At 40.7% G+C, this 16,182-nt stretch overlaps 2 protein-coding genes across 2 annotated transcripts; both read left to right on the top strand.

Annotated features, from left to right (window-relative positions):
* The first annotated feature begins 244 nt into the window (after window positions 1-244).
* On the top strand, window positions 245-2,761 carry rab33a (RAB33A, member RAS oncogene family). Its single transcript, XM_061235831.1, has 2 exons — window positions 245-785; window positions 1,840-2,761. The coding sequence occupies exons 1-2, from the start codon at window positions 522-524 to the stop codon at window positions 2,284-2,286; spliced, it is 711 nt and encodes a 236-aa protein (XP_061091815.1). The 5' UTR covers window positions 245-521; the 3' UTR covers window positions 2,287-2,761.
* A 3,858-nt stretch (window positions 2,762-6,619) lies between these two features.
* selenot2 (selenoprotein T, 2) lies at window positions 6,620-15,359 on the top strand. The gene is made up of 6 exons (XM_061236817.1): window positions 6,620-6,969; window positions 7,760-7,870; window positions 8,000-8,126; window positions 10,188-10,275; window positions 12,609-12,755; window positions 13,531-15,359. The coding sequence occupies exons 1-5, from the start codon at window positions 6,752-6,754 to the stop codon at window positions 12,728-12,730; spliced, it is 666 nt and encodes a 221-aa protein (XP_061092801.1). The 5' UTR covers window positions 6,620-6,751; the 3' UTR covers window positions 12,731-12,755; window positions 13,531-15,359.
* Window positions 15,360-16,182: the final 823 nt, after the last annotated feature.

Genomic DNA, 16,182 nt, shown 5'->3' with positions numbered 1-16,182 from the left:
AGCTTTTTTTATTAACAACAGAATGAGCAACATTTCTAATCTTGCTGAGTAGCCCTATCTGCGCCATTTTAGCTCCACGCAGCCAATCAGATTTAAGGAAGGGATGAGAGCTTCAATTGTAAAGCCATGCTCTGGATCAGGATGCTGATAACAGGAAAAACAATGTTGCGCTTGGCTTGACGTTCATCTCCTTATTCTGTTTGCTACCGGTCTGACATCTGTCAAAAGGATAGAAAGATTCGAGGTATTGCGTTTGTTTCTCCCAATTTTATTTTCAAAGATCTTGTTGACAGTTGATGTTATTTTGGTCCATTTTTTGTCAGTTCGATTTCTCGTTGCAAGCCTCCGACAAGGAATATTGTCATCTTATCGTATAAATCTGTCTTTCCCTGTCGGTCTTTTTGCATCTCTTTATGTGGATGCAGCAGTGAGGGGAGTGGACTTCTGTTGTTTCCCAACCAAGCCCCCTTCCCCCAACCGCACAGTGCAGTACACAGCTGTGTGCATCCTTTTTTATCGGTATGGCAAATGAATCACTAACAAATGGGGGAAGAACAAGTCATTCCAAAAACACGAATCTCACCTCCTCGGTGGAACTGAGCACGTCCTTAGACCACAGTGTCCAAACACGTATATTCAAGATAATTGTCATTGGGGACTCAAATGTTGGGAAAACCTGCTTAACATTCCGCTTTACCGGGGGGAGCTTTCCGGAGAAGACAGAGGCGACCATCGGTGTGGATTTCAGGGAGAAAGCTGTGGAGATTGAGGGCGAAAAAATCAAGGTAAGCCACTGACACTGCTGAGAAGCAGGGCCTTTTTTCTTTGTTGTTGTTTTTTCTTCCTTCCATTGAAATTACGATACGATCTGTCCTGGTGTAAAACATATGACCAATTCGCTACCTGTAACGTGCGTTGTATGCACTACAATCGTATATTCGGTGGGCATATCGTTATATTGGTTAAAGTTCAAACTCAAGCAAGGAACTGTAGTACCGCAGACAGACGAGTTCAGATTCATTTATTTGTGGTTATTACGTGTGAGGCATTTACATTATCGGCGTTTATGTCTCTTTTTGAGAATATTCTAGTCAATGAACATAATTGCCATGTTGGGAATAGGTTTTGCAGAATGATAGCAAGCCTTAGACAAGAAACACCATCTTCACTTCACCTGTGTGTAGGCCTACGTGCCTTTACAATTGATATGTCATGACTGCCTTTCGTATGTGTTTTAATTAATTGTCTCTGTAGTACACCATTTGTGTCTATGGTAGAAAAAAAAATCCCCCAACCATGACACACATTGATACATGTGATGATTAAAACTAATTTAATGCTAAGTGTTAGATGGGAGCTAGGCAACTGGAAACACATTGCATTTCACTATTGGAGAAATAAATAGGACTTCAAAGCCAAAGTGGACTGAATTATGTGGTTTCAGTACACAGAAAAGCTTTGATGTTTCGCTTGTGAGCACTACCAACGTGTCTCTCGGTGTTATGCTTGATTACAGGTTCCATTCAGATGTGTTTCCATCACTTTTGCATCCACATTGTACACCTGTTCTTCACCTTTTAACCAGGGTACTCATGATTTGCCTGAGTGTATATTCACTTGCACTCTCCAGATCATCATTAACATGACAATAGCATTTTCAAAGACAAGTGTACCTTTTCAACTTTCACATACATTATGTATGTATTTCCTGCTTTCAAGCACTATTTTTGTATGTCTGTGTGTATGTGTGTGTAGCATAAACTCTTGTATCGCTCATGCATCTTAACAATGGAGCTCTGGCTATGTGGGCTAGCATTGGGTCTGCTCTCCCCTCTGCAGGTGCAAGTTTGGGACACCGCTGGCCAGGAACGGTTCCGGAAGAGTATGGTGGAGCACTACTATCGTAATGTCCATGCTGTAGTCTTCGTTTATGATGTCACCAAGATGGCCTCCTTCCAGAATCTGAAGACCTGGATCCAGGAGTGCAATGGTCATCGGGTTTCCCCCGCTGTTCCCCGGGTCCTGGTCGGGAATAAATGTGACCTGGTCAGTCAGATCCAGGTGCCCTCCAACACGGCACTCAAGTTTGCCGATGCCCACAACATGTTGCTCTTTGAGACGTCGGCAAAGGACCCCAAGGAGAGCCAGAATGTGGACTCCATCTTCATGTGCCTGGCTTGCCGGCTTAAGGCCCAAAAGTCCCTGCTCTACAGGGACGTGGAGAGGGAGGATGGCAGAGTGAGACTCACCCAGGAGCCCGACGCCAAGAACACCTGTCCTTGCTAAGGACAATCCCATGATCCTCTCTTGTTGAAGCACCTCCTCTCTTCCTTAGACTAGTGTGAAAATTCCACATAATACATGACGTAGGCTATGAGATATCAGCAGAAACATCTGATATGAAGGAATGCAATTGTGCCTGCAATTGTTTCAGTTTTTCATTGTGAACCCATTTATAATCCTGACTTTGTCTCTGTGTATCTCTAGTTCTCTCTGTCTTGCTGTTTTTCTCTTGAATTTCAGTCTGCGTATTCTACTCCAAAGTTACTAAATATAAGATACGTACTGCCTTTTCTCTCGCTAATGGCCTTCAGACAAGAAGAGGTACTGTCCTGACCAACCATGATGACCTGCTTCCAAGCACTGAGAAATAATTTGTTGGGCTTCATTATTGCATTCAGTATTGCCAACTCCTGAGATTTTATTGCATGTCAACCTTTTTTTACCCATGTAAAATACCCATGTGATCTTTACATTACATTATGACATTTACATCTTTATATATATATATATATATATATATATATATATATATATATATATATATATATATATATATTTTACGTTCACTTTTTCTGAAAACAGTAGAGGAAAGCTTGTGTCCCTTGCTTGTGGTTGGTCATGTGGAGGGCATGGGCTGAATAGTGAACGATCAGTTGCCAGACTTGGATCCAGGGCAAATGTTAATGAGTGTGCGACTGCTTTTAGGGTAATGATGTGGGACCACTTGTGTACAGTGTTATCTCATCAATAGTTGCCAATTTATCTACCCATGTATGGATATTATGAAGACTGTATTGTTGAACTGTCAGTTTTGAAGCTCTATAACCCAAATATGTTCACTTGCTAGGTGCAATGTATACAGTACACACAGGCGATACTTTAAACCTAAGTACAATATCTATAATATCTCAATTAATCACTGAAGAGCCATCTTAAAACAATGGGGAATCTACAAATGCAGCTAAACATGTCAAATGAAATTGACCTGACTACCTGAAGTCCAAATAAATATTGTCAAACAGTTAACACCTTGAGAGCTCAGTTTTAAACACAATTATGTCGCAATATCAGTTTAATAGAAATTAGAAGGGCCATCCAGTATTTCTTCAATCTAACTGCATTGGTTCTTAATTTTAAATTTTTTACTTTTTAACCTCAAATTGTTGTGTGTGTGTAAGAAATATGAAACATGGAGCACTCTGTCAATTGCAGTTCAATTAAAAAGAGGGCAGATTTAGGATGAAATGAAATGCATGATTAAAAAGAAAATGTTTTTGCAGACCGTGAGATCTAAATTGAGTGGTTGGCAATACTGTGCATTGATGCCATCATCTTTTTTAAATCCATGCTGCTTATTTAGCACACCTGCATATATAATATCACACATGCATGCATTTTCCCATATTGCTGGTCTGATTTATCTTAATTTGGTAAAATGTGGAAAAATAAGAATGAAGGATATGCCCTTTGCTTAGTTTTGTACTTTTGGTCCAATGAGCACCTAATTTTTCAAAAGGTTCTTACACTAAAGAGTGCTTTAAGTGATCCAAACTAAAAAGTTGCAATCACATTGCCCCATAATTTTAATCAACCTACAGTATTGTGAGCAATAAAACATTGATGCGAAAGATGCAAGGTAGCCCCAAAGGACTGAATTACTGCAGTACCTGTCCACACTTATGGTACTGTTGGTGCCTTAACTATGTGGGTCTGGTTTAATTACATTCACTTATTCATGTAGGGCTTAATATTATCTTGGCACCATGTCTAGTATGGACCAATGCAGAAAAAGTCAGCCACTCAAATAATTTCAGACACATAATACCTGTGTGTTGGTATACTAGTATAATTGGCTGATATATTTGTATTACCTACTTCAATTTGTGTTTTATATCAGCTTAAATCTGGACATACGTAGACAAGGTTTGTACACATGGTTTTGTTTCTTGGTAGGCAGGTTCACTGATCTAGTCTGCCTTATTTTGCAACTGCCTATGAACTGAGAATATTGTCTTACATTATGTACATTATTTCCATTTAATTTTTGATAGTGCAGACATGTGCAGTTCACCTGTGATTGGATGATCTGGCCTCTAATATCCTAGAATACTTCATTGATTAGCCCCACCTCCATATTGCCCTAACAGATGTGGCTCAATACAGTTCTACTACATGCCTGATGCTATTTAAGTAATGTTTTGTACTGTGCTGTAACCTCAAGTGAACTTTATGAATTGAAAAGATGTGTCCCATGAATTCTTATTCTGCTCATGTTATCAATGGTATTTATTTTTCAGGCCATCACTCAATTGTAAGCTTTTTTAATGTGAGAAAGAACATAACAGCTATCAGTTTTTATCATTTGTTCTGTTCATGTATGTTGTACCAACAGTCTAGCATAGATGTACTGTACCCATTTTAAAGCTTGGTTACAAATACAGTTCATGCATGGGCACACAGCGTTGTATGTGATGACCTTGAGATATGTCCTTGACTTAACCAAAGTCATCCATTTCAGCTAGTGATTTTCTGATTAATTAATCATGTATTCATTATATTGGCATACTTTGACATTAACACTATGTCTGTAAGGACAGATACTGTAGCAGCTAAACAGATGGCCTCCACATTTTTCTCCTCTGTTCGCATGCCTCTGAATTCTGCTGCAACAAGTTCCTTTTTAATTATTAATACATTGATCTCTTTATTGAATGGGACAAATGTCGAACATCTTAAGGAAATAAAAATGTATGTTTCAGCGGAACAATTATTAAACTACAACACTGTGGACTAACTTGCCTCTCATGTTAGTAGAGATCCTTTTAACGATGCTACTTTTAGTAGTAAACTGTAATGTTCACAAGCAATAGCCTACATTAAGTAATTTGACTGATAAAAAAATAAAAAAAGACATGTCTGTCTTGGAGTGATACATTACATATCAATACACACTGTAAGTCATTCTTTAAAAAAGCACTGTACAATTAATTTAGTTAGATTATTTCTAGCTACATTAACTATTAATTACAATAGTACTTACATCTCAAACAAAAGTATGTAGGTAGTGTATATATATATATATATATATATATATATATATATATATATATATATATATATATATATATACACATATATACACTCGGTGGGCACTTTATTAGGTATGTCTTACACTTATTTTTTAGACTTAAGTCTTCTGCTGCTGTAGCCTATCCACATAGAGGTTTGATGTGTTGTATGTTTAGAGATGCTCTTTTGCATACTATTGTTGTAATGCGTGGATATTTGCGTTACTGTCACTTTCCTGTGAGCTTCGACCAGTCCGGCCCTTCTCCTCTTACATCTCTCATTAACAATGTGTTTCTGCCTGCAAAACTGCTGCTCATTGGATGTTTTTTGTTTTTCGAACCATTCTCTGCAAACTCGAGACTCCCAGGGGACCAGCAGTGTCTTAGATACTCAAACCAACAATCATTCCACAGTCCAAGTCACATTTCTTCCCCAGTCTGACATTAGATCTGAAAAAGTAGCTGAACCTCTTGACCACTTCTGCATGTTTTATCCGTTTAGTTGTTGCCACATGATTGGCTGATTAAATATTTGCATTAACAAGCTGGTGTACAGGTCTGCCCAGTAAAGTTATCACTGAGTATATACACTCACTGAGAACATTTTTACTGTATTACACCTACTTATTCATGTGATTACCTAATCAGCCAACTGTGGCAGAAGTGCAATGCATACAATCAGGTAGATATGGGTCAGGAGCTTCAGTTAATGTTCAGTAGAAGTCTAATAAATACCTAATAAAGTGAACTGAGTGCATATTTGCCCAGTTTGGTCAAAACCGCTATATTAGTAAAATGTTTAATCTTGTTGTGATGCATTAATTTCAGCAAAACCTTGACCCAGAACTACACATACATAAGCTCAAGTGTGACTAATTGATTGTTGAATCATGTAGTTAATCACATTGAAGATGTAAGTGCGTGACAGCCCAAACATTTTTCTTTGTTCTAAAAAGTTACAGCTTTGTCGAAACATCTTTCGCAGATCATCGGCAGATAGGCTAGCTATATTTGTAGATGCTCTGCCTAAATCTACCTGATGTACACGCTCACCAGTGTGCAATAACGTGATATACAGTGGGCTGGATGCATACATGTCTTCGGTTTCAAATAACCTAGGTTCCTTTTTGGGCACGTTTGGGCAACGTCCAGTAGCCTAGTCTACTGCAGAAGGAACCAAACATCTTCGAAAACAAAACGTTCAGTTTCTGGTTTATTTAGACCTCCCGCCACTAGGTGGTAGAGCTATGACTGTTTGTGTGGTGGATGTGTTGACTCGAGAAATAACATAGATAGCTCAGCTCAGTGACAGTGTGGTTGAAATTGAGATTGGTGTACGACTTTAAACTCCCTATCTAGTGTAAATTGATTTGTTTAACAACCCCCAAATACGGGGTACAATGGCTGAATACAGCCAGGCGGGTATATTGACGGCTATGCTACTGTTCACGGTAGTCACTGTGCGGGATATTTATATCGGCAAAAATACGGCTCAGCAGCAACAGCAGCAGGCCGTTGGCAACCTCGACAGTGGGCCTGAAATCCACCGGGACCTGGATCCAGAGAAACTGAGCAAACATAAACTGTACACTGGGCCAGTTCTAAAATTTCAGTATTGGTAAGTAACGTTTTGTAGCTAGCAGGCTAGTTATTCGGTCTGCTATTCCTAAAACGCCACACTTTGTGCAACATCAAAGGGAGTCAGAGCTAAATTAGCTAGCTAGTCTATGCTTTATCAGTTACCCAAGCAGATTGCTGGCTGAACCAAGCCGATTAGCCTAACCAACGTCTCATATTAACTACCCAGTGCTACTACTAGGCTAGGATATATTTTAAGATGGATTGCTCATGTTGGGTAGCTAACGTAGCTAGTCAGCCTGTGTTGATTCACTGATTGCCGGTCGGAACCCGGTCGGTAACTTTCTTCAATATTGTCTTGTGTGAGGTTAGCTAACGTTTTTTTTTAAATTTGTATTTAGTAGAGCTAGCTAAGGTGAGATAATATCTATTACGTATTTGGTTAGCTAGCTAGCTCAGGCTAGGCTACATTAAATTGACCAAATGACGTTAGCTACACAATGCTCAACTTCTAATGTTAGATTGCTAAATTACCCTTCAGTGAAGAATACACTGGTGGATCATAATCGTGCTACCTATGCTCCGCCATGTGGATGAGGTAATTTAATACGAATGGGTTTCATTAGATGCTTATTCTAAACCCATTTTCGTTCAGCTTATAATCATTCTCACCCCATATCGGACGTCATGAATAATACTCTCGTGAGTACGCAACTGTAACCAGGAAGCTCTCAAGCTCTCAATACACTTTTTTTTTTAAAACGCCGACGTTGTCGCAGTGGATTGTTTTTCTGCTCTTCAGTGTTTTGACTTTTCGTTCGTTCTTCTAGCATTTCCTGAGGGTACAGCAAGGTGTTCCAGGAGTACTCCCGTGCGATCAGCCAGTTGTACCCGGACATCCGTATCGAAGGAGAGAACTACCCCCCCAAACCCATCCACAAGTGAGTGTATTTCGGAACAACCTCTTTGTTTCTGCGACGCTAAACATGGAGTTAATTTGTCAGATGTCTGTTAACTGTTGTGAGCCACGGAAGCTGTTTTTCTCATCAGATTTCTCGTCCCTCCCACAGATACATTGCGAATTTTGTTTCCTACTTCAAACTGCTCGCCATCGCTCTTATTGTTAGTGGACAAAATCCTTTCACTTTTCTTGGAATGGACACTCCAAGGATATGGTTTTGGAGCCAAGATAATAAGGTAAGAACTTTTTTGGATCCTGAAAACAAATCTTAGGAACGCAATTAATTTACCAGATGCTGTTATCCAGAGGGATAGGAGAAACGAGTGCATTAACTTGATTAATATGCAACAGCTAGCCTACAGCATTCCCAGAAGAACAAGTATAGCTGCAAAAAGCCCAAGTGCACGTTAACCATTTTAACCAAGAACCAAAATACCTAATGCCATAATTAATTAATTAAAAATGAATACTGAAGTGTACTATTAGTGTTCGGCAATGCGGATGGGAGGATAATCAAGATATCAGACTTCAGTCAGTCTCAGAAGACGCCAGACTGCTGTCCTCTGTGGGAAGTCCAGGCATCTTGCTTAGCCTAAGGCAAACTAGCAACATGTATGTTTGCTGGCAGCAGCGGATTCTGATTGTCCAACAGAGAAATGCTGGCTTTATTGCATGTTTATTGGTAAGTACCCAAAGTTGTGCCGTCATGTAATATGCTCCTGTCTGAACTGAATAGTTGGATTGGGTTAAATGGCTGGCATTGATATAGCGCCTTTGCCCAAAGCGCTGTACAATTAATGCTTCTCATTCACCCATTCATACGCACACTCACACCCCAACGGCGATTGGCTGCCATGCAAGGCGCCGACCAGCTCGTCAGGAGCAATTGGGGGTTAGGTGTCTTGCTCAGGGACACTTCGACACAGCCCGGGCGGGGGATCGAATCGGCAACCCTCCGACTAAAACGCCAGACAGCTGCTCTTACCGCCTGAGCCAATGTCGCCCCTAGGTTGGGGTTAGGTTAGTATTTCTTTGGGGGGTGGGGGGAAACACAAGGTTTCCTCTGAAAGTTGTTGTGGTTGCCAGCGGGTGGCAGTCATACCTCAGGACCAAGCTGAAAACGTTGCACTAATGCCGCTGCTGGATACTGTAGTGGATGATGTCTTTTAGATCAATTGTTAAACGCGGTTTTGACTGACTGGCATCAAAGACTCCCAGACGTCAGTAAAAACCACTTGAAGGGCCTGATTTGAAAAATGATCTGGCACATTTAAGTTTGGAATCTGGTGGGTTTGATTCCTAGGTGGGGCACTAGTACTGGTGTGCCATTAAGAAAGGAAGCAAAATGAAGCTTTTCAACACATTTTAATGTATGTCAAATGTAGGGATGTGTATCGTTAGGATTTTATTGATACTGATACCAATACCGATACCGGTGCCGGTATTTATCGATACTCTTATCGATACCATGGCGTGTAATTTAGTGTATAAGATAATGACGTTACAAGATGGTCAAAGATTCAATTGTTTTTTATTACCACAAGGGGGGTAACACCAGCAACATCATTAAACAACTTACAGCACCTGCCTTTTAAGCCCTTAGCAAGTCAACATGTGCCGCGGTATGTCAAAAAAACGAGCAGGCAGCTCCATACAGCCTTAAAGGTAACTGTCAATGTGATAATGTTTCAACAGAACAGAAGCTTAACTTAAAATTACAAATGCTTCTCAGAATAGATGAAATAAAAATAAAAACCTAGGGAGGTGACCGAAGCCCTTGCCTACATGTTCAACCCAATTGATTGGGAATCAATCTTGTAAATTATGCCAACTTAATCTAGTATTTCACTTCCCCTTTAATGATTCATACACTCACCGTGACTTCATGAAGAAGCACTGTCGGAGTCTGCCTGCACGGAGGAGGGCACGGTGTTGTTGGCGTGGTTGGGTGCCGGGTTGCTAACTTTAGACGCGTTGTTTAGGCAGTCAAACACGCCGCACTCCTTCAGCTTTATGCTATGGGTAGACTGCGAGTGTTTCATGATGTTGCTGGTGTTACCCCCCTTTGACGCAACTACTTTCTTGCATATATTGCATTGAGCCGAGGATTCATTGAGTTTGATGAAGTGAGCCCATACCTTGGAGCGCTTAGCTCTTACGGCCGACATATTGACTACTATGGGTCTGTATTTAGAGATGTTTTGCATGCAGGTGGCCACACCATTAAAAAAATGTTGGGCTATTCTGTACCACAGCCCTGTGCAATACATTTATTTTTGTCTGTCCATCTTTTTCAGATATTTTCATGCCTGATGACTTTTTTCCTCAGCAATATGGTAGAAACCCATTTCTTGTCCACAGGGGCTTTTGAAGTTGCACTTAATGGTAAGTGTCAGACTTGATATTGCTTTTAATTTTGTATCTTTTTTTGGGGGGAGTTAAAATATTAGCTGAACAGCTCTCCTTATATTGCCTTGACCTTCTCCCCTGTTAAGCTGCTGTTAGATTTATAGGTCTCATGTCAAACTGAACTATGCAGTCACCCTACACTTTTCTCCTTGTCTTCCTCTTTTTATGAATCACTCATCCATAACTATATAATAATTCACCTGCTTCCAAAGAAAAGGTTGCTTCTGACTTGGTGTTGGTTCCCAAGGGCTTTGATTGTCTTATGCCATATAAATATATTATAATATGCGCTGAAAAGCATTAGTCATGCAACGCTACATTTGACTCCTGTAATTCTCCAAAGTGAATATTCGCAACTAAAGGGTAAGAATAAATTAATTTGAAGATTAAATTGAGAATAAAATAAACATGCCTTCACACAAACCTAAAAAAAAGGTTAAAATATAACCTTTTGCATGAATATTTGTTACGCACCTTTTGTGGTACATTAAATGAGAATTAAGTGTCATTATAGAATTTAGGCATATTGTTTGCAAAGTAAAAAAAAAATGTCCGCATTCATCAGCAATCTCTTTATCTTTATTTTTTATTTATTTCCTGAATAACTCCTGAGGAATAAAGATGAGTGCAGATTTCATTTTTATTTTCTACTTTAATATTTTTCTTCAAATCAATGCACCAGAGATGTAATTTTATGGCTTTTTCATGGGCCACACAGCAAAAATTCTCCTGATAATTAAATGTCAAGTGAGTTGCCGCAGTATTTATTTCTGTGAATCCGAGAAGAAAAAGCACAAGGAACAGGGCATAGCAGGAGGGTTCAGTTGCTCTGCATTGTCATTTCTACTTTATTAACAACATGCTGCTAGTAACAGACCATGCTGTTAGCCATTACGCCTTATCGTGGCAGGGATTCAAAAGCAGCATACTGTGCTTAAAAGGTAGCTTGTTAGTTGAAGCATCCTATTGTGGTATTTGTACTACTTCTGTAGTAGTAGACACTAATAAAACAATAGTATATTCATCTAGGGTATTGCGGTGTTTCCCCATATGCTCCTGTTCTATCCCTTTCAAAGTTTTGGCATTAAAATGGCAAAACCGAGAGCCCTTTCACAATGTTGTTAAGCTAGATTAGCCAACATTGAGGCATGATGAATGGCGTAACTTGATAATTGCAGTATGTACGCTCAATTTCCTTACCTGTATTAGCATTGTGAACCACTATGATCATCCCCAAACTATTACATTGATTAATATAAAATTTCAGGGCAAGGAAAGTTAATTTTTAATTCCATTTTAATATGGGGATGACAGTGTTAACACTTTGTTCCTTGAATATACAGTGTTGGCTATGTAAAGATTCATTTTTAATTTATGTAATCTTTTTTTAATGAGCACAAATGCACATCAAAACATTTAATATTTTCAGTAAATGGCCATTGTAAAAAAAGAAACCTTAGCTGCTGCTGTTCCAAGTATTTAAAATGGCCTTTGTAAGTAGTAAGACATTCTTCATTCTGTTGTGCTTAGAAGAGAGCTTGTTGGTTTGGTATTGTAATACAATTTCCATTGAACATTTCATCGGTATGTTTCGTGGATCAGAGGCATACTTTGCATTGAACTATAGGTGCTTGAGGCAATAGACGAATGTAAATGTCTGCATGCGCTAAAAGATGAGAATGTCATTGACACAGATTGCTCTACTGAAGTGCCCATACATAGAACATTGCTATTGCAGAAAGTGGCCAAGTGCTGAGATCAGGAATAGTGATGTACATATACTTTTCATGATTTACGTAAATTAACATCTGTGGGTGTTTGGAGTTTGACTGCAGATACATACATGCATATCTGCCAGTCAAAACTGTACAAATGCGACTCTACTAGGATATGTGTTATAATACTTTTTACATGCATGTGTGCCACCCGGTCATATTCCTGAAGACACGGCCATTTTGTGGTGCTTCCGTTTCCTTTCCGGTCCATGTTGCCTCTAAATGCCATTGCACCTCTACCATGCACAATCTGCATAGAGCAGAACGGCTGTCGAAGCTCATCGTGGTTTGGGTGGCTCTGATGGAGCCCAAACCTATTGGATTTAAGAAATACCGTTTGTCCAGTTTTTGTTGTTTTCCTCATTTCGAGATTTTAGGGAACTGGGGTGACCCCCTTGAGTTCCTTGTCCACATAGTGAAAAAGTGAAGCCGTGGTAATTCCATACCAAGATGCTTTTTTGGATTTAAAAGGTTTTCAGGTTTGTTTGTTTTGATTTCAAGCATTTGATCAGTTTCGTTCTCTTCTCCCTAAAGATGTGCCGATCTGGTCAAAGTTGCAGTCCGGACACGTACCCAATATCCAAGAACTCTTCCAAATCCTCGATAATCACCTGAAGATGAATCAAGTGGACAAGATCTCTTTCCCCACTCCGTAGCGCTGACTTCCGAGATGACAGATTAGTAAGTAATTAAGCCACAGTGCCATTCATTCTTCAGGGGCTGAGGCTCCATGTTCAGAGACGTGTTGTCCGTTAATCAAATCCCTTGATAAAGAGCACCAGGAAACTCTGCCTACTGGGAGAATAATCTGCGACACCCACTTGTGCATTGGAAAAGCCTCATTTCCCAATGGGGAGGGGGGAGATGGGGTCAGTTTGATGAAGGTATAGTTCATCGTGATTAATATCAGCCATTTTCCTGCCTCGTGTATCTTTACCAAAGTCCGGGTTCCTTCTAGTAATAGGCAACATTTTTATGTCACTCTGGGATCTTGGGGAGCGTTGAAGAAATTCTTTACGCTGACGTGTTGATGAGGGGTGGTGTCGCTTCTGGAAGGTCAGGCCCATCTCGGTTCCTGTCGAGGCCCATCAATCTGTTTTAATAGCAGGAAGTCTTAACTTCTCAAATCTCTCGTATATCTTTCTGCACACTCCTGCTCAAACCACGAGTGCCCGCCCTTAAACCTAAACACATAAATCAGCGCTTGGAGTTCGCCACGCATCTGAATGTCCGCTCACTAAATGTTGCATGCTGTGAGATTCAGAAAGCCCAGAAGCGTTTTTATTTTTTTATTTTTACTATTATTAACAATCATCCGAGTTATGTAGGTTTTCAGGTTTTTGCTTCCTTATTCCTCCCATAATCAGGGCCGGTCCCGGGTGGGTGTGCGACGGGGTCCCGGGTGCGCGTGGGGCCAGTTCGGTCACGGTCTGTGTTCCTGTCCCTCTCCCGCCAGGTGGTTGGAGCCGTTTCTCAGGTCGGTGGGACTGTCCTGTGGCGTAATGAAGGCCTGTGCGGAAAGCAGCTCGCTGTGAGTCCAGGCTGGATACCCCTGCCACTGCGTCACCCTTCCACCGTCCCGGGAAACCCTCCGTCTGCTGAGGGAGGCCTCCGCCTCTCTGCTCGGCCCACGCCAAACCATCACTCATTCTGATGCTCTCCACTGTGGCTGCACCGAGCGGATTTCCTCCACCTCCCTGAACAGCCCTTTCCTCGGTCTTCTAGCGTCCGACGTCTGTGACCCTGTCGTATGATAACTGCTGCTGGTAGCCGTGGGTCTGTTCAGAATAAACGGGTGTGACTGGCGTTCGTGTTCTCTTCAAAAGCTGATCTCATAGATATCTTAATTCTTCTATTAGGGGTACTGTAGGGAAGGGTTTGTGTCCTGGAGGCCACAAGCTGAAAGTTTTCCAGTGCTTGAATTGGTTGAATGTGTGTTTTTTGTTTGTTCGTATTTGAAACATGGTTTAGGTGCTTCTAAAGTACAGATAAAAGGCGTTTTCAGTTTTCAGGGGGAAAAGGCTGTGTTGTGTAAGGGGCAAGCTGTGAATGGCCATTTTCTGATGACTTTAGTGGTTGTGATCTTGTTCCTAAGAACATCCTGTCAACTTACAGTAACATGGTAACCATTTATAATCGTATCATGATCATCGATAATCATTAACTATGCCAAAGGTACTGAAGTAGAGATCAATCACTTGGGAGCACTTATTGTATTGATGTCTGCTAGAAACCCCGTAGGGTCCTGGCATTTGTTCAATCTCAGGTCTTAATGACTAGCTGGAGCCATCGATTGAATGGTAACTTAAATCAGATGTTGATCCAATTGTCGGCATCTGGTTGTAGTGCTTTGCTAAAGCTTTGATGACTTGTTTGGGGAAAAGGTGCGATTGCTCGCCTGATTGTACACCACCGCTCTGCCCGTATGACCACATCGACGGCTGCCATCCTCGCTCATCATCACTCGTTTACGTAGATGGCGGCCGTGCTAGAGTTAGCACTCCATTGCAAAGGTTCACCGAGGCATACGCCAGAGCGGCCCATAGCCCCTGAATCCATAGCCCCCGTAGCTGAAATAACTACATTGCCCCGCAACCCCATAGCCCTGGCACCTGATCTCCAATGCCAGTACCCCCACCCCCCCACCAACGTCACCAATTAAATAAAGTGGGGTAGTATGTATTTTGTAATGATCGTTTAGTATGAATACAGTCGATAACGCTCAAATATAGGTAGTAGGTAAAAGTTTCTAGTCTGTAGCTTGTTTAATGGGCATAAGTGTAATTTCAAATATGACACTTATTTCCTTAAACATGCTGTCCTGAAGGGAGCTATATTCATATACTGTGGCAAAATAATGTAGTCAATCCGGAGAATGAATGTTGCTTCTTCTCAGTGCATATAATGCCCCCTCTGAAAGTGTAATTGGAATATACATACAACCTATTTGCTACAGACTATATTTTGACATTTTACCCATGCCTGACTTGGCACATTTAACAGTCATCTCAGAGGTGGAAATATTTGATGTTTAACTACACAACCCTGTGTGTGTAGAGTATGACCTGATTAAATCTAAAATGTGAATTATGTATTTTCCCCCCGTTGCCGGGTGATTCTTACTCCCAATAATGCACTCCTCTGTATCCATGTATCTTGATTTCTTTACTCGGAACCTGATGGTGTTGGAGACGGGAATTAAGGTGAAAGATTAAACTCTATGTGAAAATCTTGTTCCTTTTTCTTTTATTTGAACTGATGTATAATAAATACACCCAAAAATGACTGTGTGCTGAGGCATTATCTTGATTTTAAAAACCTGGTTTGAGGAGTGGATGTCCTGTGGGGCCACTGTCATCCATATTCTGACGAGAAAAGTAACGTACCATATTTGGTTCTAACAATAGCATACTGGTCAGTGTTTTTAGACCGAGTTATAGCTCTCGTCAATTGGATTCAAAGATGTTCAGGTTCTTGAGTTTTTCTGAATGTTCTTCATTGCCCTTTATATCCGCCCTTGCAACATGAGAATACTACATATGCTTATAAGGATTTGATGTGCACACATTATGCCGAATTGTGCATTGTACCAATATCCGCTTGTTGTCTATCCAAAATACATAAATGTGTATTAATTACATGATAAAACACGATAACACGTACTCCATGTAGATCAGCACCGGGAGCATAAAATGTATATTTTTTTCCCCCGTTGGGTGGCGCTATATGTCATCCTACTCTCAAAAGAGCAGTCGGTGAGACAACATCCTCCAGTTTGGTTATCTTTAGCAGTCTTTTAAGCGCCTCGGTGCTTGTCCGTTGTTGTGGCAGGTGTGAATGAAACGGCTGGCAAGGAATTCCGTGACGAGTTTTTGAGTGCTGCTGTCCCGTACAAGCGCGGTAAGTGAACGTTTCAATGCAAGGATCCTAACAAGGACGTGAAGAATCCGTATGAGGCGTATGTTCACGGAAGAATATTTTATCTTTGATTTCTAATGTCAGCTATCTATGTTAGGTAGCTCTAGCAAAGATTTCGTTTACCTTTTCTGTCCAGCTGCTGTGACGTATAGGCCTAGCATAATTTACAGACAATAAGTTACGTTAACCG

Source organism: Conger conger, chromosome 3 (assembly GCF_963514075.1).
Source record: "Conger conger chromosome 3, fConCon1.1, whole genome shotgun sequence".
Classification (NCBI taxonomy): Eukaryota; Metazoa; Chordata; class Actinopteri; order Anguilliformes; family Congridae; genus Conger; species Conger conger.
This window is presented reverse-complemented; position numbering and strand designations above follow the sequence as displayed.

Excerpts from the sequence above, each read along its gene's own strand:
- rab33a (XM_061235831.1), top strand. The coding sequence starts at position 522 with ATGGCAAATGAATCACTAACAAATGGGGGAAGAACAAGTCATTCCAAA. Across the intron at positions 786-1,839 it reads TTGAGGGCGAAAAAATCAAG|GTGCAAGTTTGGGACACCGC; the intron begins GTAAGCCACTGA and ends TCCCCTCTGCAG.